The following is a 27964-nucleotide window of genomic DNA, read 5'->3' as shown; positions in this document are numbered from 1 at the left end:
GTGAGTCAACACTCATTTCGAAGTCCTGTTCATACAAAAACAAAACAAAGGAGAGAGATAGAGAGCATTTATATGTATCGGTGGTGGTTGAAGTTGGTAAAACTGATTACCTCCAAATTGAAATTCGGTTGAGAAAAGGAGGAAAATTATGCCGATGAGCAGATACGAGATAAGGAATGAGTTCACCCTCGCCGATCCGGAGCTCTACCGAGCTGCCGATAAGGATGATCCGGAGGCTCTGCTCGAAGGCGTTGCCATGGCCGGCTTGGTCGGAGTTCTGCGCCAGCTCGGAGACCTTTCAGAGTGAGTTTTACGGGTTTCGCTTTTTCGATAATTTGTTGGAAATTTGCCGTCTTTGGGGTGGTGCTAGTTCAATTTGATGAAATTAGGGGTTAACTCTACTCGGTGGCTTCCGTTCTGATTTTTATTAATTTGTATTCGATTATTTAGGTAGAAAGTGGACGATAGGAATAGTATGGAGATGATTGTGATCTTCAAAGCTCGGTGGCATCGCGGAGTGAGATTTTAGTTTTGTATTTATGTTTTAGCTTGGATTTTAGGTTTCAAGAGAAATGTGAGGAAAATCGGCGTTTGTGGAGCTTGTTGTGATAGTAAGAATTTTGTATAAATTTTTAGTGACCAATTCAGTGTTGCAAAAAAGGCAAGGCTATAAAGATTAGTTTCATGTTTGGTTAAAGTGTGTATCAAATATTCAAACTGATGCAGCACGATGTTTGTTAGAGAACTAAGATAGACACTCATTTACCGCACATTAGAAATTTTCAATTGAGGGTTTCTCCATTATGGAGAAAAAAGTATATTTTTCTTTATTTTGTTTTTGACAAATCAACTCCAGAGCGTTGCTAGGAGAGTGTTTTGTTGCAATGATGGGCTCCTGACATTCCTTCAATCAGACGATCTGATGTTGTAAATCATTTTATTTCATTCCCAGTATGTGAAGCTTCAAAAGATGGGATGTTGGCACATTCCAATACTAAGAGTCAATAATATAATTCAATATAATCTTACAAACATATTATGTGGTGGTCAGTCAGAATTTCCTCTTAATTTCTGACTCTTGCGGTTGCTGAAGATTTGCTGCAGAGATTTTTCATGATTTACACGAAGAGGTGATGACAATTTCTGCAAGAGGGCACAGCTTAATGACTCGAGTGCAACAGCTTGAGGCTGACTTTCCGTTAATCAAAAAGCCGTTTCTGTCGCAGGCGGATCATTCTTCATTTCCTTACAACACAGGAGTTGAATGGCATCCTAATATAAGGATGGACCAGAATCTAGTGACCCAGGGAGATTTACCTCGATTTGTAATGGATTCTTACGAAGAATGCAGGGGTCCCCCTCGTTTGTTCCTTCTTGACAAGTATGATCTTTCATTCACCTTAAGGTTAACTAACATCTCTCTCCAAATCTATCATCTTTGACAACGAAATCATTTTAGGTATGATGTCGCGGGTGCTGGGGCATGTCTGAAACGCTACACTGATCCTTCATTTTTTAAAATAGAAATTTCTTCCTTTGGAATGAGCAGTGCAGATGTCCAGAGGAAAAAGAAGGTTCTCAAAGCAAAGGTTAGTTCTTGACAGATAATAGTTAAATTAGTTGGAATTTGTGTGCTCTATACTTGCATTTGGGTTTTCGATGATCACATCTCAGTACACTTATTCATGAAACCTTCTCCCTATAATTTTGTCAAACTGTACTTTAAAGTTTGGATGGACATCTTGAGAATATTCTCTTCTGGCTAGATTAGAATAATTGCACGAAGGATTTGCTCTTTCGTTTTTTACTCAATTTTTTATTGTCATATAGTTCACAAGGTTGGCAATTGTGACAATGGAATTGAGTTAGGACCTCTTGATGTTTCCCTGATAAGTAAAATATGAATCTGAGTATTTAGAAAAATGATGAATCTTTGCATTTCTTGAGAATTACCCTTTCCATGTCTAACAGAAGAAAGGGTCACGATGGAGGAATGGGGATACAACTCCTGAAGTTTTAACCTCACATGTCAAGTGAGACATCTGCCATAAGTTCCTGTTTTTAGTTCTGCTACAAATGTGAGGTTTTATTTGCATCTAAACTTCCATTTCCATCTTAACTCTTTTACAGACTCAATCAACTGTTTATGAAGGAGAGTGTTGAAAATGGTGTTAGCTATCCTGGACGACGTGTGAAACTGAAAAGGAGGCTGAATGGATTTCCATTTGACTCAAAACCTGGGAAGAGCTACATGGAGAAATTACTTGAGATTACTTCCATGGAAGATAAAGTGCTTCATGAAGTTTCCATGAAATCCTTGACATTGCCCACACATAGCCTTAATGATTCTGACCTTGAATTAGTTGGTGGTGGACTGATGAGTCCTGACAGGGAGAGCATGGAGAGGAAAAGAAGTCCTCCTACATCCCCACATACACAAGAAATCATTCTTAAACCATCCATACATAAGCCAAATGAGGTTTCCGCATATGATAAAATATTTGAGCCACCAAATTCATCTCCTGATGTAGTAGCAGAAGACGACGCAGGTTATCATGACAAGGAGACCAGTGATGAAGATATGACTCTTGATGTAGAAGGAGGCGTTACAGGTTATCGACCAGATGATATCTCTAGTGAGATGGAAAATTATGTGGATGCACCCTCGACAATGGAATCAGAAATGGACACAGACTCTGAATTAAGGGTGAAGTGTGATTTCACGTCTTCCTTTATAAACACGCAGCAGTTGGTGTCTGATTCAAATGAAGAGACTTCTGATACAAATGAAAAACAAGCCAATACTCATTCTTCTGATTCTCATTCCTCTAGAAACTCCACAGAATCTAATGATGGGGACGTTTCATCCAGAAAAGATTTGTCTGCTTTCTCTTCTTCAGGTTCGCCAAGGACTTCGACCGAAAACCCACAGTCAGAATGTGAAGTATCGGCTGCAATCCTTCCAATTACTGATATCATTGATATATTGCCTTACCGTAAAACTCCTCAGGAAGACATCCCTGTTTCTCAGCTTACAAAATCGGCGATTTACAATTATACTTGCACTGGCACTGCTACAATTACCAATCACGAATCTGATTTGGACCAGCTGACTTCGTGTTTGACCTCTGCTGATTCGACTCCACATTTTAATTTAGAATGTGTTAATAAAGGAAGGTCTGAGTCTAATGAATCTTCTCCTTTGGATAAAGACAAGAGAAGGACAAGCATTGTCTTGGATCTGCGATGTTCTCCCAGTGTCTCAGAAATGCGTTCAGGATATAATTCTCCAAGATTTTCTGGTACTGATCATCTAGTTGATGATTCAGATAATGAGAGTGTACCTTGTTTATCAACCATCTCTGATCATTCGTGTCATACCACACATAATGCTGTTATATTGTCAACAGATTTTCTACATTATCATGATTCTGATACGGAGGATCCAAAAACGGGTGAAAATGATACTTCCACATTAAATATCCGTGATGCTCGTCCTGTGGAGAGAGATGACTCTTTACACATGATATCTAACCTAATTCCAAATAAATCAGAGGGCGGGGTTCCAGAAATACCTGAAAACTCTGTAATTAAGTATCCTGAGGCAGACCATATCGAAGACTGTTTCACTGCAACTTCTGAGGGGGAACAGCTGATTGATGAAATAGGTAATGAAGATTCCGTTGCATTTTCTGATATCGCATGCCTTGTGGTGGCTTCTCTTGGGAAGAGATTTGAGCAAACATCAGTCGCCAGTGCTCAAAACTCGGGTTCCGAAGACTGCTCTAATAGCTCAGCTAACTTACAGCTGGGTTCCCGAAATTTAATTTTATTGCATATAGAACACTCACATGATTTGCACGGGACAGTTCTCGACGTTCAAGACGGAGACGGTGTCATTCCTATTGAACAGAGGACAGCAACTGAAACTCCTGCAGTTGGGATGCCTCAATTCTGTGAAGTGGAGTTACTGAGAACTGAAATAACAGGTGATCATGTTTTCCCTGGTGATTCAGCATTTGTAGAAAGTTCCTGTTGTCCTAAGGAAAATCTTGAAAACCCCGGTGGAACATCAGATTTTGTGGAAAAGTCCAAAGTTACTCCATGCACAAACTCTGTTGATATTGAAATTGAAGAAATTTCTAGTTCTCCAGATTCGACATCAGCGAATAAGGTTCATGTACAGTTGGATGCAACTGATGGTCAAATGCAACAATATGACACTGATGTCATTGCTATTTCTGTGTCTTCCATTGCAGACGACAGAGATGATGTCAGTTTGTTTGTGGAGCATGATAAAATGATAGAAGAGATTAGTCCTTGCTTTAATGATTCAGGTTTGGATGAACTTAGGAATTACGACGCCAGTCTCTTAGGCAAACAGGGAGAATCAGACTTAGTGGAGATAGCCGGTCAAAGAGAAGCTGCTGCATCAGTTTTGAACATGGTTGTTTCCGACACTATTAATTGTGATAAACTTAAGTCAGAAATATCAGATACCTTTCCCAATTCATGTCTTGGGTTCGAAGTTGAACACAACTTGGATTCTGACAACACTGCCACGATTGAGCCATCTCTGCAGAAAAATGACTTTAGTACAGCTCAGGAATCTAGCCAGCGACGTGGTCTTGAAAATCATACTGCTGATGCTCACTCTTTGACTAGTGGTAGCCAAGTGAAAGAAAAGATCGAATTACTCCCGAACCAACTTGATGCAGAATTGCTGGGATCTGATGAAATAAACTCGGACCCGTTACCGTCGTTACCAATCAATCACCAGCAAATAAAGGATCATGATGAACGTGAAGGACATGAAAATTCTGTCTCTATGTTTCTCTCTTGAAAATCATCCAAGTCCACCGTCAGTGCCTGATCTTCCTGCACAAAACAACCATATCATTGAAGGCTCTGCGCTTCTTAAAGATTCGTTAAGTTTCGCACTTCCTTCCAGATATCCCTTTTCTGAAACGAATCATATTAATTTAGAAGAAGAATTACATCCATTGCCACCTCTTCCTCCAGTTCAATGGAGGATGGGAAAGCTTCAGCGGGCCTCTTATGCTTCTGATGGCAAGATGAGGAAACATGTTCAATTGTCTTCAATGGGAAACTCCCCACCCACCACATCCAAAGATGATGCTTTTTCTTCAAATGAAGAGCTGAATCAATCTCTAAATCAAATCAAACAAGACATGACAACAAAAGAAGAGATGAGCGAGCACTACTCCTCTAGTTTGGTTGCCAGAAAGCTTCAGCATTCCTCTTGTGTTGCTGATGGCGAGACCATGAAACATGTTGAATCGTCTTCACTAGGAATCTCCCCATCCAAAGACGATGCTAGTTCTTCATGCGAAGAGCTGAATCAATCTCTAAATCATATCAGTCAAGGCATGACGACAAAAGAAGAGAAGAGTGAACATGGCTCCTCTGGTTCGGTTGCCAGAGAGCTTCAGCATGCCTCTTGTTCTTCTGACGGCGAGACGATGAAACATGGTGAATTGTCTTCACTGGGGATCTCCACACCTACCACATTCAAAGATGATACTAGTTATTCACATGAAGAGCTGAATCAAAATCTAAATCAGATCAATCAAGACATGACAACAAAAGAAGAGAAGAGTGAGCACAGCTCCTCTAGTTTCATTTCCAGCATCATGATGCCTGACACAATTGACCTTCCGGCGAAGACAGAAATTGAGGAGCAGCATCAGCAGCTTGTCATGCCGTCCTCAGAGAGCGGGTCTACATCAGTAGCTGGGGAAGATGTTTCACATGGGGGTCAAACTGTGAAACTACCCCGACCTAGGAATCCTCTAATTGATGCAGTCACTGCTGTTGATAAAAGTAAAGTAAGTGTCTGTAAATTCCTCTTAAATAAAATGTTCCATTAGTTCCCTATGCATATTTTTCACAATTCAAATCAATCTGCAGCTGAGAAAAGTTACAGAACGAGTGAGACCGGAAATACACAAGGTAGATGAGAGAGACTCAATCTTGGAACAAATAAGGACCAAGGTAAGAGGGAACAGAATGAATTTTGCTATGTATATGAGTATATCCTACCATTTTACGGAGAACTCATTATCATTGATCATTATTTTGTCAGTCCTTCAACTTGAAGCCTGCACTGGCATCAAGACCTAGCTATCGAGCTCCTAAAACCAATCTTAAAGTTGCTGCAATATTGCAAAAGGCAAATGCAATTCGCCAGGTCAATTTCTTTTTCCTTAATTAGCACAAACATGCATGTTCAAGATTTATGTCAATCAGGGTTCAATTTGCTAATCGAAGTGGTGAATACTATACAGGCCTTGGTTGATAGTGATGAAGATGATAATTGGAGTGATTCTTGAACGTCATCCATGTGGTGTATCTCCTAGACCTTTCTTGTTATACAAAATCTCGCAACACCCAAATGGAAGGCGAACTGGTACACTTATCCGTAGGGTAGGCCAGTTATAGTGTTGGTTCTTGAGCAGAGTACAAAGAAATCAGTATGTTTGAAGCTTGAAAATTTGGTTAGCAAAGTGTCAGAAAGAGTAAAAGAGTGAATTGTGCAATTTTGTCTCGTGCATATGACTACACTTTCCCACTTCTTTTCATATTATTATTCAACCATTTGTCCAAACCAAAAATATTGTGGAATTTAGATATACCATCTATATCTATATACCTATAAAAGTGTGGATAGTAGAAAAGTTTTCTCATTGTGAAAGGACATTATTACTCTTCACATGTTTACTTATTTTCATTATTAGGTAACATATGTGGTAATTTCACATTTAGTCCATTAATTAATAATTAATACTAATTAACCATATTTTATGGTTATTATTTTGTGCTTTTGACTTTCTTCTCCATGTTTTTAAATGTTTGAGCTAATTTTAAATAAACATACTATTAAATTTACTTAATATTAATATCAATTATTTTTTTCATTTTAATAATTTTCGTTCTAAATTTAATATTGATAAATGAAAAAACAAAAAAAATTAAAATAATCAATATTATTTTTAAATTAAATAAAACGAATTGAATTGAAAATAAAATTATATTTAATCAAAATTTTAAATTTATTTTGTCAAACTAATAATTTCTAAATGCATGAACAAATATAATATTTTATAAAACTAAATTTAATTGTGAATTTAAATAATATTAATAAAAAAGGTTAATAAATTTGAATCAGAAGTACATATAAAAGTGTGGACGAAGAATCGTTCATTCACATACATTGGATGAAATGATACTAGAAAAATATGTTGTACAGTTGCTAAAATGAGAAAGAAATATGTAGAATATCAATCAATTCTTTCATTAGTTTTTTTTATTTTTTTTAATTAACAAAAAAGAAGAAAAATTTGAAAAAGTTAGGTACAATATAAATCTAATGTATTGACAACCTTTTAATAATAATCAATTGAATTGGAAAATATTATTATACTTAAGTAATTATATTTTATTCTAATTCAAATTTAGTAACCTTTTAATGTCCAATATATATAGAATGCATCAGTAATGTACATGATTTTATTTTTCAGACGATAATAAGAAAAACAAACCTTAAAATATAAATATATAGTGAAAACGAATTCAAATTTTCTGTTAATAGCTTCTTTTCCAATTGTGAAAGGACATAATTATCATTTACATGCTTACTTATTTTCATTATTAAGTAAGATATGTGGTAGTTTCACATTTAGTCTATTAATTAATAATTAATACTAATTAACCACATTTTATGGTTATGATTTTGTTATTTTGACTTTTTTCCCTTATCTTTCTTTCATTCTAATAATATTTAATTAAGTCATATTTCATTTAAAAAATTTATTTCATTATATATATATATAAATGTGTGTATGATAGAAAATTTTTCTAATTGCTGTAAATAAAATTGAGTTATATTCATATTTTAATTTATATGTAGCAAATAAATCATCTACATGTTTTTAAATGTTTGAGCTATTTTTTTAAAAATCATACTATTAAATTTACTCAATATTAATATCAATTATTTTTTTCATTTTAATAAATTTCTTGGACTTTCGTTTAAATTCTAAATTAAATTAATTATGTTATTTATTGTTCTATTTCACTATCATTTGAATTCATTCAATGAATTATTAAAAATAAATTTTAATATAATTAGATTTAAAAAAAACTTCAAAAAATTATATATATGAAGGACTCGTGATAAAATATCTTAGTGCTTTGAACGAAGAGTCATTCAAATAAATTCTAAATTAAATATTGACAAATGAAAAAATAAAAAATTAAAATGATCATTATTACTTTTAAATTAAATAAAACAATTTGAATTGAAAATAAAATTATATTTAATCAAAATTTAAAATTTATTTTGTCAAACTATTAATTTCTAAATGCATGAACAAATATAATATATTGTAAATCTAAATTTAATTGTGAATTTGAATAATATTAATAAAAAAATTAATAAATTTGAATAAGAAGTACCTATAAAAGTGTGAACAAATGAATCGTTCATCCACATACATGATACATCGGATGATATGATACTAGAAAAATATTGTTGTACAATTGCTAAAATGAAAAAGAAATATGTAGAAAATCAATCAATTTTTTCATTAGTTTTTTCCCACTAATTTTGATAATAAATAAAATTAATTGAATGATTAATTGTTTTAATTACTCTCATAGATTCTATTTTATTTAAGTCTCATCATATTTATATATTATCAAATAGTACTCAATCATAACAATAATGCCATGACATTTTATTTGTATTTGTAGAGTTATTTACATACAAGTGTATATAATGACAATTATATTGACAAAAAGGTAAGCACACATTAAGTAAAAAAAATCAATAAACACTTAATTTGAAAATAAAAATAAAAATTGAGCTTATTCACAAATGTTATCACAATTGATACGTTTTCAGCTTATTTTTCTAAAAAAAAAAAAAAATCAATGACGGCATCTATTATATGTATAAAAAAAGTAGAGTCAAATGGTACATAGATAAAATTATTATGAAATTGTTTTAAAAAATGACACAAATGAGTAAAAAAAGAGTAAGAGCAAGATATTCCTACAAATAATTATTAGTATAATGTTAACATAACTAAATTGGAAGTTATGTTGGTGTAGAGTAAGTCTCTTGGGAGAAGATCTCGCGAATTTTTATATGTGAGACCAGTCGACCTTACCGATATTCACAATAAAAAGTAATACTCTTGTAATAAAACTTAAAATGAAAAATTGTTGTCACATGTTCTTAATTATTCCAAATTATAAGTAAGTATTATTTTAGATTTTCAAGATGTAATTTTTACATTTTAGGAACATATTTATCAATTAATTGATGTAATGAGTAGATAATATCAACATCATATACTAAAATATTTTCTTCCACTCTTATATTGCTTAATTAATTAAAATATATTCATATAATTCTATTTACACTCTTATATTGCTTAATCAATTCAAATCATTTCACATCATTGTATTTGTATTGTTATTTTAGTTCAATTTAGTACTTAATCCGATAGATCATTATTCCAAATTCTTATAATTTGTTTTGATCATCTTTTTCCGAACGAAATGTTGTTTGATCGATTTGATCACGTTATGCAAAGATTAAAAATATTTTTACTATTAATTTATTTTTTAGTTATTTAAAATATGAGTTCACGTGCGGATGCACGTGCTTTTTTGCTAGTCTATACATATTATAAAAGTGTGAACCAGGGTCAAAGTTTTTCATTGTGTATTGTCAACTTTGTCCTTGTTTTGTACACACTTGAGTAATTTAGTAAGGATGTTTTAGTAAAATCAATTATTATGATAAGGTCAAAATTGTAAAAATACGTGTTTGTTGGATAAAAATCAAATTTGAGAACATATTTTTTTCTATGAATACTTTGATTTTTATTATTATAAATTTTTTATTTAGTTATAGATAAAGTGAACATATTTTTTTCGACGAAAATCTACATGTTTGTTGAAAATAAAAACAAGTTTGATTGAAATATTAAAATATTTTTATTTTTTTATTATAACTAAAGTTAACATATTTTTTTCTAAAAATGCCAAAATACTTTGATTATTATTATTATTATATTTTTTATTTGGTTATAGATAAAATGAAAATAATTTTTCCCACAAATATCAACATATTTGTTGAAAATAAAAATTAAATTTGATTGAAATAATTTTTTTTGTAATTTTAAAAAAATCATTTCTCTCTCTTATTATTATCTTCACTCTCTCTCTCCGATAAAACTTTCCTCCCGCTAAAATATTCTCTCCATACAATTCTAAATCCTTTGCCGCTAGCCGCCGGTTTGTCGCCGTACATCGTCAAAATTTAGAAATAAATACATATTCGAAAAAATCTCGTAATAATCGTTCTATTGATACCGATATTGAGGGGTATTTCACAACTTTGTCGACGACCGTTCTTCCGCCGATCGTTCTTCCGCCGTCATCCATAGGACCGGGCCTCCGCCGTTGCTTGGACTTGACGAACTACAAACTCAATTCACTTGTTCCAATGTGACTTCTGAATTTACAATGTTCGATGATGCGAGCAGAGAATCACATACTAATGAAGATATATGTATCGATTTATGCGACCAATAAAAACTTTCTAGATTTATGTAATGAAATTATCAAATGTTGTAAAAATTTTGCAGATATAATTGGTGTTCTGAAGGAAATTCGATAACTTAATAAATTTCACAAAAAAGATATGAACATCATCGGATATAGAAGAGAGATAGTACTTATAAATCCTTCGTGAATATTTATTCTATCTTTATGCCATTATAAAAAAGAAAAAGCAAACTAATATTTTTCAAAGCCTTATTTTAGTATTAAAATTTTACGATATATGATTGGATAAATATATATTTACTGATTTTAACTATTTTTCCCTCTTCTTAAAGGCTAGATACTATAACAATTACTTTATGGGATGATCTTGTTATTAAGAAGGACTATTTTTACAAGAGATAGAGATGGATAAATCGGTTATAGCTTTCTGTAACTTGAAAAGACATATATTTGAAGGTAAATTTTTTAAAAATTTTATAATCAATATTTACAAAAAGTATTCACTAGCATTACTCACTACTTCTCCTTATAACTGATAATAGGAAAGTTTCAGTTCAAATCAACAACAACAACAACAACAACAATGTTCACAAATTCATCTTGCATAGAAAAAGAAACAATAAATATATAGTATTATTATTTTCAATTGCTTTTAACAAAACTATAATATTGATATTATTTCTTTTTACTATTCAAGTTTGTAAATATCTTTATGTTAATCATTCTACTACAGGTTAGGTAACAACTTCAAAGAAAGAAGTCTAGAAGAATTATGGATGACACATAAAATTAAAGATGCTGAAGAAATTACTTTGAGGCAAATTCTCGATCAGATTAATATTCTGCCAAAGGTTACGTTTCATTTATTATTCAATTTATTTTTATTACTTCACGATTAATTTTTTGAATATTTATTCAATGGAGAAATTATTTTATTAATGACATTTATAAAAAAAATTAGATAGGGAATCACAAATTGATATTTAATTTGACGTTATGTATCTCACTTATTAACAAATACAGAAAAAATTCTATTGCTTCAAGGCATACATATATGAGGTAGAAAATAAGGCGAACCCATGGTATGAAGCATGTAGTAATTGCTCAAAATCAGTCAACAAAACAATGAAAACCCGGAGCTGTAATAACTGCATAGACTTCAATATCAGTATTGTATGTGTCAAGGTAAAATTACATTTAAACATTATATTTATAAGTTTACATGAGTTGATAATAATGCCTTACATTAAATTGTTATTGTAGATATAGAATAACGATGATAGGTCGTCCAAGAAAAGAATCATCAAAGAATAAAGATATGAAAATGCAAATGATTGATGGCGATAACACCACAAGAATAGTTATTGAAGATGATAATAATATTGCTTCTTTCATGAAGAAGAAAGGGCGAATGAAAAAGGAAAAACTCGTGAAAGATAGAAAATTCCAAAACATAAAAAAAGAAAAGGTTGACACAATTATTTGATTTAAGTTTTAGAATGCATTATCTACGTTATATTTTTATTTTTCTTGAATTAAATAAATAGAGGTAAAATAATGTGATCAACATTATAAATTATATTTTTTCTTTATCTCATATTTATTTTAATACTTTTGTTAAATTATATTACATTGAATTTTACTGTTTGACTAAATAAAATAGATGAAAATCATTAATTATTTGCAAACTTATAATCTCTTCTTAACTCATTTCTTTAACAACATTTATCAACAATAGAAGTGTGTTTCCACGTGCAACGCACTGTGTCTTTTCCTAGTACCTATAAAAGTATGGATTCTTGAAATGTTTTCCAATTGTGAATGGACGTAATTACCCTTCACATTTTTACTTATTTCAATTATCAATTAACATATGTACTAATTTCACACTTAGTCTATTAAATAATAATTAAGACTAATTAAACACATTTTATGGTTATAACTTTATGCTTTTAAATTTTTCACATATCTTTTTTTCCATTATAATATTTAATTATGTCATATCTCATTATTAAAAAAAATTATTTCATTCCATAATGAAATATTATTTTCTAATATAAAAAATAATATATGACATAATACTTATAATAAATATAAATTATAATGATAATTGATTAACATCTATCAAAGTATTAGAGCTTTTACATATGATATAATAACATCTTTATTTATTTATTTATTTTTAAATCAAACTAACTAATTCAACAAATACAAAAAATAACCTTTTTTATGCAAGTTATGTATTTGGTTATATTTATATTTTTAAAGTGAAAATCATATCGGTAGTTTAAATTTTATATTTAATAATTATTTTATGAGTTTATCAGATTTTATTTGATATTTACCATATAATCTTATTTAAATGAGTTATATTTTACTATCAATATTATTATCTCATTAGTTTTGATAGTTTTTTGAATTTTGATGAATATTTATCGTTAGTGTGCTTAATTTATGTAACTTATGATTATACATTGATAAAGTCCATAATTTAATTAATTTTTATTTTACTATGCCTTATAGGTGATGTTTGGATATATATTTTTTAAAAATTTGTTTCAGTTCATTTGGTTCGATATATTGTGCTACTTATAATTTATTTCATAACATAAACTTAACAACTTTAATTTTGATTTGACAAAAAATTTGAAAGTAAATTATATAAGTTCTTAATTAATTTATTCGTCTAACATAACAAGAGAATAAATTCAAATTAATAACAAAATGATTCAAATTGTTTTTTTATAAAATCAAAATTTTAATTTTTAGCATATAATTGGTATTTACGTACATCGCACGTGCTTCATGCTAGTACTATTAAAATGTGTGAATAATGTTTTTTTCCCTCATCTAGTACACTCTAAAGACGTTGGATATTTTTGTGCAATGAATGTGAATGTGGACATCTAGTATGCAGGGATGGCAATGGGCCGGGGCAAGGGCGGGTTTGCCATCCCCATCCCCGAATTCCATCCACACCCCCATACTCGTCCCAATCTCCGCTTTTTCGGGTTCAGGGAATCCCCAAACCCGAAACTTCGGGGATCAACTTCCCATCCCCGTGCCCATCCCCGTTTCAAAAATAATTATATGACAAGACGATGACGAATTCGAAGATTTTCTCGAACCAAAACTTATTATTATCTATTATTATTAGATATAATATTAATATTAATATCAATATCAATATTAATAATAATAAGATTATTAATATTTTAAAAAATAATAATATATTATATTATTAATATTAATAATAATATTTTTTTATTATTGATATTATTTTCGGGGCGAGTTCGGGGATTTCGGGGATGGGGATAGTAATCCCATACCCGTCCCGAATTACATCGGGGATTTTTTTAAATCCCCGAACCCGAACTCAAACCCGAAAAAATCGGGGATTCCTATCCCTATTTCGGGCTTTTCTCGCGAGGCCCCAAACCCATGGAAAAGTTGCCATCCCTACTAGTATGGTTGGAGTAGCCAAGTTATTTACAAGTAATTTTATTTATACTTGTGTCTTGCTTCTTCATCATTAGTTAATATTTAAATGAATGATATATAATCATCCCGACCATAAGTTTATTTGATATGATTTACGAGATGAACCTCTTTTTTGGAATTTGACTACATAAACATATGTGCAAAAACCATTACAAACATTACTTTACAAATAATTTTCATTCTTCAAATCTAGTAATTTTGTTCGAAAATTTTGTTATAGTTAAACATGACCGATCTTATGCTGTTGATGTTCTTTCAAATTATCTCTCATTTCTTTTAATAAACGATATGGAAAAGATTATTTCTATTTCCTATCTCACCTATTTAAAGCTCATTTCTGCTTGAATTCTTCTGTAATAACTTAATCGAGTTGTTTCTATTTTCATATAAATATAAACTGGACATTATTGCAACAATCTGCTAGTGTATAAAAATTTATTAGAATGTGATCTCTTATCGGTTATTTATAACAATAGCATTCCAGCAATTTTGACTTCGAGTAAAACTAATGGATTCAAAATCTAATAACACCACGTACTGCTCAATTTTATGAAGTCCCTCCTTTTCAATTTAATAATTAATAATTTCATTATTGAGCCATAAAATAATTTTATGATAAACAAGTTGTCTCTAATTTCTCATTAAAATCAAATAATCGGAATGAATTCGACATGGTTCGCAACGTGACGATGAAAAAGATCCATGATATCAAGAATATAAAAACATTTGAATAATTTAAATTGTAAATCAAGAAATTTGTTTTAATTCATTTTTCATGTGAAATAAATTCACTTGCGCGAAGCTGGTGCCACATCATGTATTGGTCCACGTGGTATCGTCCGTAGCAGATCCCAAGCTCCCTCCACCCTGACTTGGCCCCCAGGAGCCGGTCAAATCCACAAGGTTTGACCAAAAATTCAATTTCCACGGTCAGAACTCCTCTCTTTCCTTCCCTAAGTATTTATACACACATACTCCGATTCAAATTCCCAACTCTTTCATGCTCAGGAAAAGGGAAAAAAATTCCTCAACTCTTTCTCAATCGTTGTCACTACTTTTTTCAATGGGTTCTTCAGGATCCAACACTCATACAGATTATATTCATTATTCCAGCTTTTGCGATTACTCCAATGATCAACACATAGCTCCCTATGCTGATCTTTTTGCAAGTTATGAAGAACAAAATTCTTCCTTCAGTTGGCCTGCTGATTCTGCGCAGTCCCCCAAATACAAGTCCTTTTTACCTATGTCCCCTTCTCCTTCATTTCCTACATGTTCAACCCCCTCTCTGTTTCTTGATTCTCCCGCTTTTTTCGATTCCTCTAACGTAAGTTTGTATGCATGGCTGGTTTTAGTTCTCATCACTTTTTTATTCAAGTGATGATAATATAATGATCAGATTATGGTTGGTGGGACTAATGAAGTTTTCTTCTGCAATGCTTTGTGTACGTAGGTTCTTCAGACTCCGGCTGCAGGGACATTACCTGGGATGTCTTCCAAGAACGAGGACAAAGGTTCGACTGATTCCTCATTCCAATCCCAAGCAAGCCTCTCGAATTCTTTATCAGCCATGTATTCATCTTCTGCAGTGGTGGACTCTACTGTGGTAAGTATAATTTGATCTTTGAATGGCTCGTTTGTATGCGGCGATAACCTATATTCTCATATTGTTCTGCATTAAAATTGAGCAGCAGCCGTTGAGAAGCCAGCATGAAGATGGGACACTGAATGCTCTTAACATGCAAACTGAGTTTTCAGAAGTAAAAACAGAAACAGCTCCAATACATGGTTTTTCTCAACAAGTTCCCACAATTGAAACAAACATTTATAGCGGTTCCGCCCCATGGTCCACCCAGATGCACCACGCACAACCATCACTACATGTTAAGGAGCAGAGAATATCGGATGATGGTTACATTTGGAGGAAATATGGGCAGAAACAAGTTAAGGGAAGCGAGAATCCACGTGGTTATTACAAGTGCACCTTTCCCAACTGCCCCACGAAAAAGAAGGTCGAAAGGAATTTAGATGGATATGTCACAGAAATAATATATAAAGGAAGCCATAATCATCCACAGCCTCAATCAAATAAAAAACCCCTTTCAAATTCAAGTCAGAATCCTATGTACAATCATTTTGGAATTCCAAACCGATCAGACATGTTGCTCGAAAATACAGAGATGGTATCTGTGGCAACCACAGAGAACTCATCAGCATCTTTTTTTGGAGGTGATGTTAAGGTGGGCTCCTCCGAAAGTCACTTGAGAGACGATGATGAGAACGAACCAGAAGCCAAGAGATGGTGAGTGTAGATAGCTCAAATTCAGAGCGAATAAATGGGATAATAACTGTATCTTACTATCTTGATGTTGATTTTCAGGAAGGGGGAATATGAAAATTGTGACCTATCAGCTTCTGGAAGCAGCACCATTCGAGAGCCTCGAATTGTCGTTCAAACCACAAGTGAAATTGACATTCTTGACGATGGTTACAAATGGAGGAAGTATGGACAGAAGGTCGTCAAAGGCAACCCAAATCCCAGGTAAATACAAATATCGAAACACATACAACATAATTCTATCTAATTTTTCATGATGAGAAAACCTTAATAGAAGCTGCCATCAAATTCGTGTAGGAGCTACTACAAGTGCACCTACAATAGTTGTCCAGTCAGGAAACATATAGAACGAGCATCCCACAATTTAAGGGCGGTTATTACAACATATGAAGGCAAGCACAACCACGATGTTCCTGCAGCACGAGGCAGTGGCAATTACATCATTAATAGACCAGCACCAGTGAACAGAAACACTGGCCCCGCAGCCTCATGGTCATCTGGAATGAGCAGCCAATCCAGTGGAATGAATTTCCCGAATCAAACACCATTTAACTTTCAGATGTTACAGGATGCAGATACCATTCCACAGAGTTATGTAAACTCGGTAGGGCCCTATGTTAATCAAATGCAGCGGACGGAAAATGCACTATTCAAAGCCAAGGAAGAACCAAAAGATGACTATTTTTTCGAGTCTTTCTTAAACTGACAAGTTACCAGCGAGAATATCCCCGGATCCACCAAATGCATAATCTTCTTGTATGATAGTTAGGAGTCCTTTTTGTATCTTATTGGTCGTCGTACGCAGTTTAGCCTCTAAACCTTATACAAGGCCACTGTCCTAAACTTGTTAGGAAAATGGTTTCGTACAAAGACAAAAAAATCAAATGAAGTGCTTGACAAATATTTGGTTTAGGGCGTCTCTATTCCTGCCAAATTTCATATTATATTGCAATGTATTGATCCACAAACTTGACAAATACAAACAAAGAAACTTGCATAATTTATTTCACATTCACAAATGAAACACGACAGCGTGAGAATTGTTCTTGTCAGGATCTTTGCTTCACCAACCAAACATTTAAATAACAATGACATTTACACGTATAACGAATGTCCTATTCATTTAAAAATGAATATCATCTAAAATTAAATAAAATGACACGAGGAAGAAATGGAAGTACAGTCGCAGATCAAATGTAAGTTTGATTGGATAGCTTATATCCAGAGATGAGAGCCGACATTGCAAGTGAGAAGAACGCAAAGAATTCCATGCTTATTGCAGATGCAGATGAATCTGTGAATATGTTATCGGACCCTTCTCTCATTCTATTAGTCAATGGCACCGCGGATGAAGCAGCTGATATCAGCAAGTATGCTATAATCTGCATTCCAAAATATTTACATCTCAGGTATCTATCTATATCGGCAGTTTAGTACTTTACTTGGAATTGACAAGACTTTTTTGGGCTTGTCTTCTTGAACATCAATGATTGATCATGGTAAGTGTTTTCGAAAAACGAGGGAACTATTCGAACTGGGGATTCAATCTCGATACCAGTCAAGTCTTTGTAATAAAGTTTTCAAATTTATTCATTCTCTAAACATGCTAACCCAAATATAACACATCAATTGAAATGGTCAAAATCACCTGATCACCAATAAAATCGAACATTGCCGAATTCCGAAGAGTAAACAAATCTCTTCCGGTGGAAAGTTCTCGGATTTGCCTGAAAGCTTGTAATCCCGTGTACAATGTCGACAGAATTGCTATTGCTAACACATACCTACAAACCAATATTTTATCAGAATTCATACAAGAGATCGATATAAATACAGGCAATAAAAAGAAATAATAATATCGAAGTTGAAAATTTACCGGTATTCTTCATACTTATCAAAATCTTTCCAATCACCATGCTGATTGCTCGCCATTATAACGAAAGCCAGCAACGAGAAAACAAATCCGAAAACCCGCGAAGCCAAAGACCCTCTTTTCAGAAGATCTTCTCTCTTCCACCGCCGTAGGACGTTAGAAACTCCGCCTCCAGCAGCCGGCCCCGCCTGGTTCTCCAAATCTCCGACGACCGCCGCTGAGGATGGTGGCTGCGCCACCTTTTCTTGGTTGGGACCGTCCGGATTCGCCATGATTTGTTCGAATTTGTAAAAATGAAAGACAAGAGTTAGCTGTTCAAGGAAAGGAGAGGCGGAAGCTGAAAAGACAAGAAAATGAGTTGCTTATTATCAATTGTATTCTTCCTCCTTGTCTCACTTTGGACAACTCAGCTTTAGTTTTTTCCTCATAACAAAAAATATTCTCATACAATACCAATGCCTTGCTTGTATTATCTATCATTATTTAACTATTATTAATCAAGGTAAAAGTTATTTAAATTATTTTTAAAAAAATTATTAACAAAACAAGTCGAATTTCATGAAAAAAAAATTAATTAATTAACGAAAAAAAATCTAATAGTGTTTTTGTTATTTAAAAAATTTGCACGAAAATGTTAATCATAGACAAATATATATGCAACGCATACCGAATATGTGTCCATATAATATAATAAGGCATTTAGCATTTAATTAACGGTTAAAGGTCCAATTTAATCGACATGTCCTTTCTTCCAAGTTCAAAGTTCAGGCCCACAATAATCCGATCCAAATGGTATTTGGGTTATTATACATACATACATATATATATATATATATATAGGCTTTAGGTTTTTTTAGTCAAATTATAATTGTCCCGTTCAAACTCATTATTAAGATAAAATAAAAGCCCTTTATTAGATTATATCACATCGGAAATACACTGCATAATATATTCTTTTTCCATATCAAGATATGATTTGTGTGTTCAAATCTCGTTATCCCAGAGTTCAGCTGCACTTTTGTAAGGTCCATCCGTCTCGTTCACGAACAAGAAATCGCCACTCAAAGTGCGCTTCTGATCAGGAATGCTGCTAAGAACTTGGAATTCCTCGTCCGGTATCCGCCACCCGAATACATGTTCGTTCTCCTTCATCCTGTCGGGACTGCTGGATTTGGGGATGGCACTGGTCCCTCTCTGGATCGCCCATCTCACGAGAACCTGTGCGGGGCTCTTGTTTAGTTTTCCTGCCACCTTCTGCACAGCTGGGTTCTCTATCAGCTCCTTTCCACCTAGTGGTGAATACGCCTGCAAAATACATCGGTCCTGTACATTTTCCTTCCTCGAGAAATTAAGGGACGTAAATGATAAATCTTACAGTAACATGAATTCCATGTTTCTTGCAAGCCTCGAGCATTTTATCATTCCTCCATCCAGGGTGCATCTCCATCTGAAATCAAAACCAGATCTGATCAATACCACTTTCTTCTTTATACTCAATTTGAACTTGACTTAACCTGGCACACAGAAGGCTTTATTTCCGCAAAACTCAATAGCTTATCCAGTTTTTTCAGGGTAAAATTGCACATCCCTATGTCTTTAACAAGATTATCCCGCACAAGTTTCTCCATTTCCCTCCACACTCCTTCCATGTCGAAATCCAAAACCTCCCCTGCTTTGGGGGGGCTGCTTGCTCCATCTTTCAGGTGAAACGGCCAATGAATCTGTGTTCCAAATTCTAACGAATGATTCATTTATATTTTATACAATAATCTCAAACGTCCTGAAGTTGAATAAAATACCAGATATAGATCAAGGTAATCAAGCTGAAGTTCTTCAAGTGTCTGTTGCAGTGCAGGCCTAACTCTTTCAGGAGACATCTCAGTGCACCTACATCACAACTTTTATTATTATCACATCTCTTCAATCTTCCCTACAATATGTTTATATATATATAAGTAGTATAATGTACCATAATTTAGAAGTCACAAACAAATTGTTTCGTTCTACGCCTGCCTGTATGGCTTCCTTGATTCCTGCTCCCACCTGCAAAAAGAGAGTTCACTTGCTAATTACAACTTCCAAAGCTAAAACTCGACCATTTAAACAATCCAAGCAAAAATTTCAAATTGGCACTCATGAAGTTGAACAAACCTCAGTATGCACGCCATACTCCGCCGCGGTATCCACATGTCTGTAACCAGCCTGCACCCAAAACAAAAACAATACTCAACCCTTCCACTTAATTCCCACTAAGAAGAAGTAAATACAATTCAAAGTAACCATGTAATATACATAAATACAACCTCAACTATGGCAGTGTAAACAGCTTGGCGAGGGGACTGAGATTTCCAAGTGCCGATGCCTACACCCGGTATTTTTTTGCCACTCGTCAGTCTAAATGTCTCGATCTTTTGTTCATGAGGAATGAACGCCGCTTGTGCCATGATCTGTGCGAAGAAAATATGATCGTGATCGTCAAATTAATACACCTTTTATAAGAGACCACACTATGAAAATTTTAAGACACGTAACGTAGTTATCTGTCCAAATCCTAACGTAGATTGCATGACACCTTGCTCGTTCATGGATTTTTTTTAATGATACATTAGTTTTTATTTAATTTAAAAATATACATGCATGACAAAATAGAGTTTCATAATCTAGCTAGAAGGTGCCAACTACTTTCAATACCAGCCAGGCTATTCTGGAAACAAATATTTTGAGGAATATACGGGGAAATAACTGAACCTCTCTATTATAATAAATGTAATCATTAGTGTAATTATAATATTTAAAGATTGGAGAGATAGTGTGTGAATAAAGTGTTAATCTCATTCTATTTTATATTTTTATTCCATTTTTTGACAAAAGTACGTACCCCCATATATGTAACTTTCTATAATATAAAATTTTGATTAATATTTAGGAAAGTGGCATTATAATGGATACAATATAGTTTTTTATTTCTTCAATGCATTATTCACAATTATTTCATTCATTTTCCATTTCCTTATTTCCTAACTCTAGAAATTACAATATAAAGAAAATATAGATGTTTAATTCTTTAGACTTCGTGAGGGTTTAATATGGATCTATACAAGTACAACCAATAAGAAATAATTTTTTCTACACAAAAACTTCTGTGAGACGGTCACACAGTCAATTTTGTGAAACACATCTCCCATTTAAGTCACCTATTAAAAATTATTATTTTTTATGTCAAAAATATTACTTATTATTGAACATATGGATTATTTTGATGAATCATTTCTTCGGACAGCCCAGGCACAACGACACAATTATCAGCACATGGTTGTTACGTTTCACGGATAAATATGCGTAAGACCGTTTCACAAAAAACTTACTATTTTCTTTCTAACACTATAAGTTCAGTTCAATATTTTCTTCTAACACTATAAGTTCAGTTCAATATTTTCTTCTAACACTATAAGTTCAATACATGGAGTAACAATTAGTGATATGAAGTAAAACGCTATTGGAGTGAATTTTGCGTTTAACTGACCCTAAAGATTTTTAGTGAAGAATGTAGTGGCCTAAAAAAAGTTGTCCCATGGAAATAATTTGGTGTAACATTTTTCTCACATGTGATTGAATTTATTTTTGATAAAAAAAATTGATTGGTTCATGTGTTATTTTTAAAAACGAGAATACAAAAATCCAATTCAACCGAATTAAATATTCCAGTTAGTATCCATAATAACCGAATTGTTAGGAAAAAAATTTAGAACTAAAATTTTTATTTAAAAAATCTAATATAAAAGTGAATTTTAACAAATCAAATTATAATTTTAAAATATTTAATAATATAATTATTTGTGTCAGTACATGTAATTTAATATCTTAAATCCAAATACTCGATCTAAAACTCTTAACAAATCAATAATAATAAATAAATAAATAAAAATAGGAGTTGATTTATTTAACTTTGCAAAATAAGGGTATAAAAAAATTGAGTCACCTCGAAAAATATTTGATTCTGTATTGTAGGTGAATTTACTAGCCGTTCAAGAGTTTTTATTAACATATTTATATATTTATTATATTATGATAAATATATTTTTTAAGAAACATTTTACTCTAGGCTCAGCCAATGATCAATTGCTCTCACTAACGCTGCTTCTTTCAGTTCATGCCGCCTGCCTCATTGCCTTTTACCGTCTCCCCGTTCCTTCTCCTTGAAAATTCCGACCATCTCTTCGAATTTTTGTTGGAGTTTTGAACTTCAGCCGAGCATTTCAACAATTCCGACTTCGTTTCAACACTCCAGAAAAATCGAAATAAATGTGCAAAAAGCACTAATTTATGGTACAGATATCAAATTTTAACTAATTAGGTGGTGGCAACCATACCAAGGCCAAACTTATACAACGGTTCTTGACATTAATACAACACCACAAGAATTCTAATCATAATTCTTTCGAATATCTTGACAAATTAACCTGTTTGTGATTAAGTTTATTGAAGTGTCCAAATATTTTTATCATATAATACATTTGTTCACTTTACTAATCACACACACAAAAAAAAAATCATCGTTTGAGCTTAAATTTTGAAAATAAAAAAGATCGTGATGGAACTCAGTCTCTTGTCAGAACTCGTTCTGTTTAAAAATATAAGCATACAAAAACTCATTCCAAACATCAGGAAACTCCCGGAATACACCAATGTATCCAATCAGCAAAGCTAAACAGGCTTAGAAATTTTCTCTTAAGTTAAAGGCTCTCATTGTTTCGTGTAATTTGAGGGAAGCCGATTATCGTTTTCATGTCATGTAAGCACTTCGACAAAAAAAACCTTAAAAATAGGTTATCGTGGCAGAAAATTTTCAAAAAATAAGGTGCAGAGTCGAGATTGGCAGCTGAAATGTGGGAAATGGCACATGAAAATCTGAATCCCCTCGGCAAATACAGCTTTCTTTTTTTAAAAAAATAAAAATAAAAACCATTACTTAGCTATCAATTTAAATACAATGTTGGTTATCTTTTGTCATCATTTTTCTTTCAGTAAAATTTATCAAGTCGATTTGAATAGATAAACTAGTATTAAACGAAATTTAGTTCCATTTTTTTAATAAATTTCTTTAGAAATTACTAACGTTGGTTTTCAAAATATACACAAAATTATATTTTGGAATGAAATGGAATAAATTATCCTGGAAAAATCAATAGCGAAACTGACAATGAAAGATTATTCGAGTACCATAAGGCTGCATTTATGGGATATGGTTATTTAATCTCAACTCATCTAATTTTTACTTAAAAAATGAACATTTTCTTAAACTCAAAGGTCTCGCTATAATTGGATTTGTATATGATTTTTAGTCCTTAATTTGAGTAAGGATAAATAATCTTTTATTCGTATAAATGAAAAGAAAAAGAAAAAAAGTATCGACATGTCTTTTCTTCACAATCAGACAAAAATGTGATTTTTCGTTTAATCACAATTTTAGTTTTAGTTAATCAAATTAAATATATTATTATTTATCCATAATCTCTCTATATCCTATTCAATTATTTTAATTATCAAAATATAAATGATCCTACATAATCTTTTCTCTTACTTTCGAAAATAAACGCAACCTAAAAAGTCGAAACCATGTTCCGCTTAAAAAACCACGGTGCCACCAAAATACTTGATCCATTGTTCCTCAAAAAAAAAAAAAAAAAAAAAAATCCTTAATCCATTGTCTTTACTCGTGATTTCTTCGATAATTGTACTTTTTTTTATTTCCTGCTATTCGTAATATAACAAATTTGTATTTCAAAGTACATTAAAAAAAATTATAAAACTTGCGGTAGTTAATCTTAGGTAAACATTCAAACTAACATAATAACTTGTAAATTAGACCTAGTCAGTCAAATAAATTACATTAAACACATCTTGTGTAACAAACTTATCTAATAAAATGTTAACACCAAACTCATGACTACTATCCAAAAGTTCCCTTTAATCAGCTAGAACACCGATTGACATTGAAAGGTGAATTCTACTGCAAGTTTAATAAAAGTTGAAATGAAGGCCATGACAATGCAACACATATAGTATTTTAGAATAAAGATTGAAACGTAGAAACAAAATGAGGGGCGTCAATCCCGCACTACATTCAAAACAAAATCGTTGATTAAAGATTTGAACAAACACAGGACCCCGCTTGTTTAATGTTTTTACTTTAAATAAATAGAACTTTGTCCCAAAACATTCCAAATCACAGCCCAACAGGGAACAGTGTCATGTACCTATCTCTTTCCACTTTTTCCCACTTTCCCGGTTCTCAAGAAAACAATGCATAGAATCAGAAAATTCAGAGCCGCAGAGATCGAAAATCAAGCAATGCTCCTCTCTATCTATCCACTCCCCCACTCCATTTTATTTTTGTCTATTCTTCTATCAATACAAATATAAAAAGGCAATGTCACCCACATATATAATTACAACAGTGTTGTGACCTGTCTCACGCAACATGCTTCAAAAGTCTACTCTTTCTGTCCCACTTACACCAATTTCACATGTCAAAAAGTTAATCAGGTTCCCCCACTCATTCAAAATTCTTATATCACATCCCACGCTCAGCTATCACAATACCATTTAAACTAAAATATACATATCACCCACAATTCTCATACATATAACATGTTACATTGTTTTTCTCGAAAGAATAAAAGATGTTACATTTACCATTGCCATGAGATTAGATTGTTCCAAAGCATTACAAACATTAGCGGAAATCCCAACAGAACGAGAGACGAAAAGGGATTGAAAGAAAAAAAAAACCACTTGAAAAGCTCTTGTCTTGATTTAATCTACATGACTGGGCTGGTTTTTCGGACGACATATCGATATGCGGCGACTTTTCGCTTCCTAGAGGCGGTGTTATCGACAGATATAACCATTTTCCCGGCTTCTTCGGTGGCATACGAATTGTGAATCGCCTCCTCATTGGCCACAACCCGCCGCTGCTTCTCTACCGCGATGGTATAGCTGCCTTCGGCGTTTGGTATGAATTCTGCGCTGTAATCCAGTTCCCAGCCTCCCACTACTATGTCCCAAGTTATTGTCGCACCAGCCTTGCAACAAACACAAGAACAGACTTACACAAGTCAATTGATGCAAATTCCAAGAACCGAAACTATGTTGAACAATTTCAGAGTGAAATCTTTCTTCATTTCAAAGGATTTCAACACCCTTTTTCACTAAAAGACAAACTTTTCAAAATCCAAGCAGTATAGTCATTCATGATTGAGATTTCTTAAAGAAGAAACTAATTTAATTTACTCATCGCAATGACATCTAATTAGCATATTGAGAGAAGGTTGTTTAATGCACTAGACCTCAATGCCTTCAATCTGGATATTCACTTTCTCCCCTCCTTTAACAGTGAACTCAGAAGCCGGTTTGAACGAACCACTCAGCGCATCAATAGGTCGACTCAGTCCACCGTATCGTACCGGGACATCCTCCGGTCTGATAAATCTGATCAAGAAACAGCAACAGCAAAGTTAAGCATGCAACAATACACAAAAATACAACAAAAGTTGAAAATTTGGAATAAATAAAAAACTGAATTATTCCAAAACTGAACTGATTGATTTGCACCCTCGTAACTCTAAAAATATATACTAGTAGAGCAAAATAATTTAGGCTAAAAGAATTAGTTCAAATGCAGACTGTATCCACAATACATACTTGTACAGGGTCTCGGCAACATTTCCTTCCTTGGATATCACGAACTTACTCTTGGTTCGTTGAGTCAGAAATGGACTAAACATTGAATACAGCAGACTAAAGTACCATGGCACATTTATAAAGATCTGCGCAGCAAATCCCACAAAAACAGATCAAAACCAAGATATTAGGCTCAAAACTAGAACTTGACAACACAACAAAACGAATTGGGTCAGTTCAAGAAAAATATGAACGTCTAGTAACTAGTAAGTTACTTTCGTGCTGCTAAAGCACAAACAATTCAACAAATATTTTACCTTTCTGGCAACCATTTCAGGGTAATTATCTTGGAACAGCGAAAGAATATGATTAGAAGCCGCTCTAAGCTCTCTCTTTGGCATATCTTTGAGATCAGTTACTTGAATAATAGAATTAATCCCACCAGGCTTGAACTGCAAAAGCTTAATCCCTCTTTCAAGAACCTGAACTCTCCACCTCAAGAATTTCTTCAGCTTCTCATCGTCTCCAAAAATCCTCTCGTACATTTCTTTATCCTTGAAAACCCCATAAGCATTGTAACAAATGGGATGCCCTTCTTTATCATATCCATGCATGTAAGCCACAACTCCTTCCAGCTCCTTGAATCCCATATCCTCTTCCAAAACGACGTCGGCACCAAATTCCTTCCTCCAAGCCAAGCACTTCAGCAGCATCGTGAGAGATTCATGAACTTTAAAATCCCTCGCTCGGAGGAACTTCAGGAGGATAACATCCCCACGCTCATCACCGTTGCCTAACAGAGGGACACCCCACATGGAATCAAGCCCGTGGCAAGACATTAGCCTGTCTTTGAGCTCTTGGAGTGCCTTTTTCTCGGAGCTTCTAAGGTGGGATGTGAGGTAAGTGTCTTCTTTGAAAGAAGGTGTGCGTAGTGCAGCAGCCTCCATGAGTGAAGTGACGAAGCCTTTCTTGAAGGGTTTAGGGGAGGATCCTGGAGTTTGATTATCTTGAAGCTGCGGGGTTCGCTGGGCTGAAACTGAAACCGGAGAAGTACCCTCCATTTTCTTTGAAAAACAAAATGCAAAGAAAAACTTGCAGGGTGCAGCAAAGGTCAGGGAGTGGGTGTAGAAGAAAATAGAAAAAAAGTAGAAATGATCTAATGTCGTATTGGAGCACTTTTATATATATATAAATATAATATTATTATAGCGGTGGGGTTTGTGTAAATTCAATTATTTTGGTTTAGTTGTAGACATGATTATTACTAAGGTTTGGAGCCGCGGGTGAAGTTTGAAGTTTTGAATGTTAAAAAACGGCTTTAGGAAAACTGAGCTGGCCGGCCGGTACAGAGCTTTGGAATTCTGGGTCATGCTAATAGAGTTACATATTATATATTAATATATTTGAAATTACAAGATTATTCTAAATACAATTTTGAAAAAAAAAAATGCATGGATAAAAATGTAATTCTAAAACAAATGTTTGACATTCAATATTTTGCCTGAATTATTTGTTCATCGTTTTCATTTTAAAATAGTACCAAATTATTAATTTCGGAACCATATTTACTTCCGTACGACTTTTTTCAACGTTATTTTCAAATGTTTCAAAATTTTGTTTTCGAAATAAGAAATTATCAAAAAGGTTTGCTTGCCTCAATCGGGAAAGCTTGGGAATGGCCGTGGTAGATTTGTTTCTTTTTAGAGGTATTCTCTTTTCCTTTTTGACAATAATAAAGAGTCGTATATTTAATATATCTTCAGCGATATTATTATCCCTCCTCGACCAGTTAGTTTTTTTAAAAAAAAAAAAATCAGTCACAAAAATACAATATACTTGCAATTAAGAGAGGGGTGAAGCGTGACAACAATTAATTGTAATTGCAAGTATTTGATGGTGAATATTATATTGTGCGTTGCTCGTGATCGTGCTTTATCTTTTCATTCCGTCCACCACCCCCACCGCGG

General features: G+C 33.2%; 5 protein-coding genes across 5 annotated transcripts; 2 read left to right on the top strand and 3 right to left on the bottom strand.

Annotated features, from left to right (window-relative positions):
- The first annotated feature begins 33 nt into the window (after positions 1–33).
- LOC142546455 (protein SCAR2-like) lies at positions 34–6702 on the top strand. The gene is given in 9 exon segments (XM_075654179.1): positions 34–303; positions 1094–1381; positions 1460–1589; positions 1972–2033; positions 2131–4822; positions 4824–5849; positions 5932–6015; positions 6107–6211; positions 6309–6702. Coding segments are annotated over 9 exon segments (4587 nt in total). The 5' UTR covers positions 34–148; the 3' UTR covers positions 6354–6702.
- An 8414-nt stretch (positions 6703–15116) lies between these two features.
- On the top strand, positions 15117–17353 carry LOC142546453 (putative WRKY transcription factor 26). Its single transcript, XM_075654177.1, has 5 exons — positions 15117–15430; positions 15557–15709; positions 15795–16405; positions 16484–16645; positions 16739–17353. Exons 1-5 carry the CDS (start codon positions 15167–15169, stop codon positions 17145–17147), a joined length of 1599 nt encoding a protein of 532 aa, XP_075510292.1. The 5' UTR covers positions 15117–15166; the 3' UTR covers positions 17148–17353.
- Positions 17354–17418: 65 nt separating this feature from the next.
- LOC142546454 (CASP-like protein 4B1) lies at positions 17419–18710 on the bottom strand. The gene is made up of 3 exons (XM_075654178.1): positions 18318–18710; positions 18090–18225; positions 17419–17823 (listed from the first exon to the last, which is right to left on the bottom strand). Exons 1-3 carry the CDS (start codon positions 18584–18586, stop codon positions 17632–17634), a joined length of 597 nt encoding a protein of 198 aa, XP_075510293.1. The 5' UTR covers positions 18587–18710; the 3' UTR covers positions 17419–17631.
- A 483-nt stretch (positions 18711–19193) lies between these two features.
- On the bottom strand, positions 19194–20787 carry LOC142544754 (aldose reductase). Its single transcript, XM_075651792.1, has 7 exons — positions 20618–20787; positions 20466–20516; positions 20284–20357; positions 20114–20201; positions 19829–20035; positions 19690–19761; positions 19194–19619 (listed from the first exon to the last, which is right to left on the bottom strand). Exons 1-7 carry the CDS (start codon positions 20756–20758, stop codon positions 19299–19301), a joined length of 954 nt encoding a protein of 317 aa, XP_075507907.1. The 5' UTR covers positions 20759–20787; the 3' UTR covers positions 19194–19298.
- Positions 20788–24906: 4119 nt separating this feature from the next.
- On the bottom strand, positions 24907–27159 carry LOC142546451 (patellin-6-like). The gene is made up of 4 exons (XM_075654176.1): positions 26315–27159; positions 26019–26143; positions 25664–25805; positions 24907–25399 (listed from the first exon to the last, which is right to left on the bottom strand). Exons 1-4 carry the CDS (start codon positions 27056–27058, stop codon positions 25136–25138), a joined length of 1275 nt encoding a protein of 424 aa, XP_075510291.1. The 5' UTR covers positions 27059–27159; the 3' UTR covers positions 24907–25135.
- Between the last annotated feature and the right edge of the window lie 805 nt (positions 27160–27964).

Source organism: Primulina tabacum, chromosome 5 (assembly GCF_025594145.1).
Source record: "Primulina tabacum isolate GXHZ01 chromosome 5, ASM2559414v2, whole genome shotgun sequence".
Lineage (NCBI taxonomy): Eukaryota > Viridiplantae > Streptophyta > Magnoliopsida > Lamiales > Gesneriaceae > Primulina > Primulina tabacum.
Note: the sequence above shows the minus strand (reverse complement) of the source record. Positions and strands in the feature narration are given on the sequence as shown.

What these genes read in the sequence shown, in the direction of transcription:
- LOC142546453 (XM_075654177.1), top strand. Translation starts at nt 15,167, where the DNA reads ATGGGTTCTTCAGGATCCAACACTCATACAGATTATATTCATTATTCC. An exon ending in CAGTGGTGGACTCTACTGTG is followed by an intron (nt 15,710 to 15,794) that starts GTAAGTATAATT and finishes AAAATTGAGCAG; the next exon opens with CAGCCGTTGAGAAGCCAGCA. An exon ending in GAACCAGAAGCCAAGAGATG is followed by an intron (nt 16,406 to 16,483) that starts GTGAGTGTAGAT and finishes GTTGATTTTCAG; the next exon opens with GAAGGGGGAATATGAAAATT.
- LOC142546454 (XM_075654178.1), bottom strand. Translation starts at nt 18,586, where the DNA reads ATGGCGAATCCGGACGGTCCCAACCAAGAAAAGGTGGCGCAGCCACCA. An exon ending in GATAAGTATGAAGAATACCG is followed by an intron (nt 18,226 to 18,317) that starts GTAAATTTTCAA and finishes ATTGGTTTGTAG; the next exon opens with GTATGTGTTAGCAATAGCAA. An exon ending in TCGATTTTATTGGTGATCAG is followed by an intron (nt 17,824 to 18,089) that starts GTGATTTTGACC and finishes TTTGGAATGCAG; the next exon opens with ATTATAGCATACTTGCTGAT.
- LOC142544754 (XM_075651792.1), bottom strand. Translation starts at nt 20,758, where the DNA reads ATGGCACAAGCGGCGTTCATTCCTCATGAACAAAAGATCGAGACATTT. An exon ending in ATTACCTTGATCTATATCTG is followed by an intron (nt 20,036 to 20,113) that starts GTATTTTATTCA and finishes TTTGGAACACAG; the next exon opens with ATTCATTGGCCGTTTCACCT. An exon ending in AACATGGAATTCATGTTACT is followed by an intron (nt 19,620 to 19,689) that starts GTAAGATTTATC and finishes TGTATTTTGCAG; the next exon opens with GCGTATTCACCACTAGGTGG.
- LOC142546451 (XM_075654176.1), bottom strand. Translation starts at nt 27,058, where the DNA reads ATGGAGGGTACTTCTCCGGTTTCAGTTTCAGCCCAGCGAACCCCGCAG. An exon ending in GTTGCCGAGACCCTGTACAA is followed by an intron (nt 25,806 to 26,018) that starts GTATGTATTGTG and finishes TTTCTTGATCAG; the next exon opens with ATTTATCAGACCGGAGGATG. An exon ending in TCCAGATTGAAGGCATTGAG is followed by an intron (nt 25,400 to 25,663) that starts GTCTAGTGCATT and finishes GTTTGTTGCAAG; the next exon opens with GCTGGTGCGACAATAACTTG.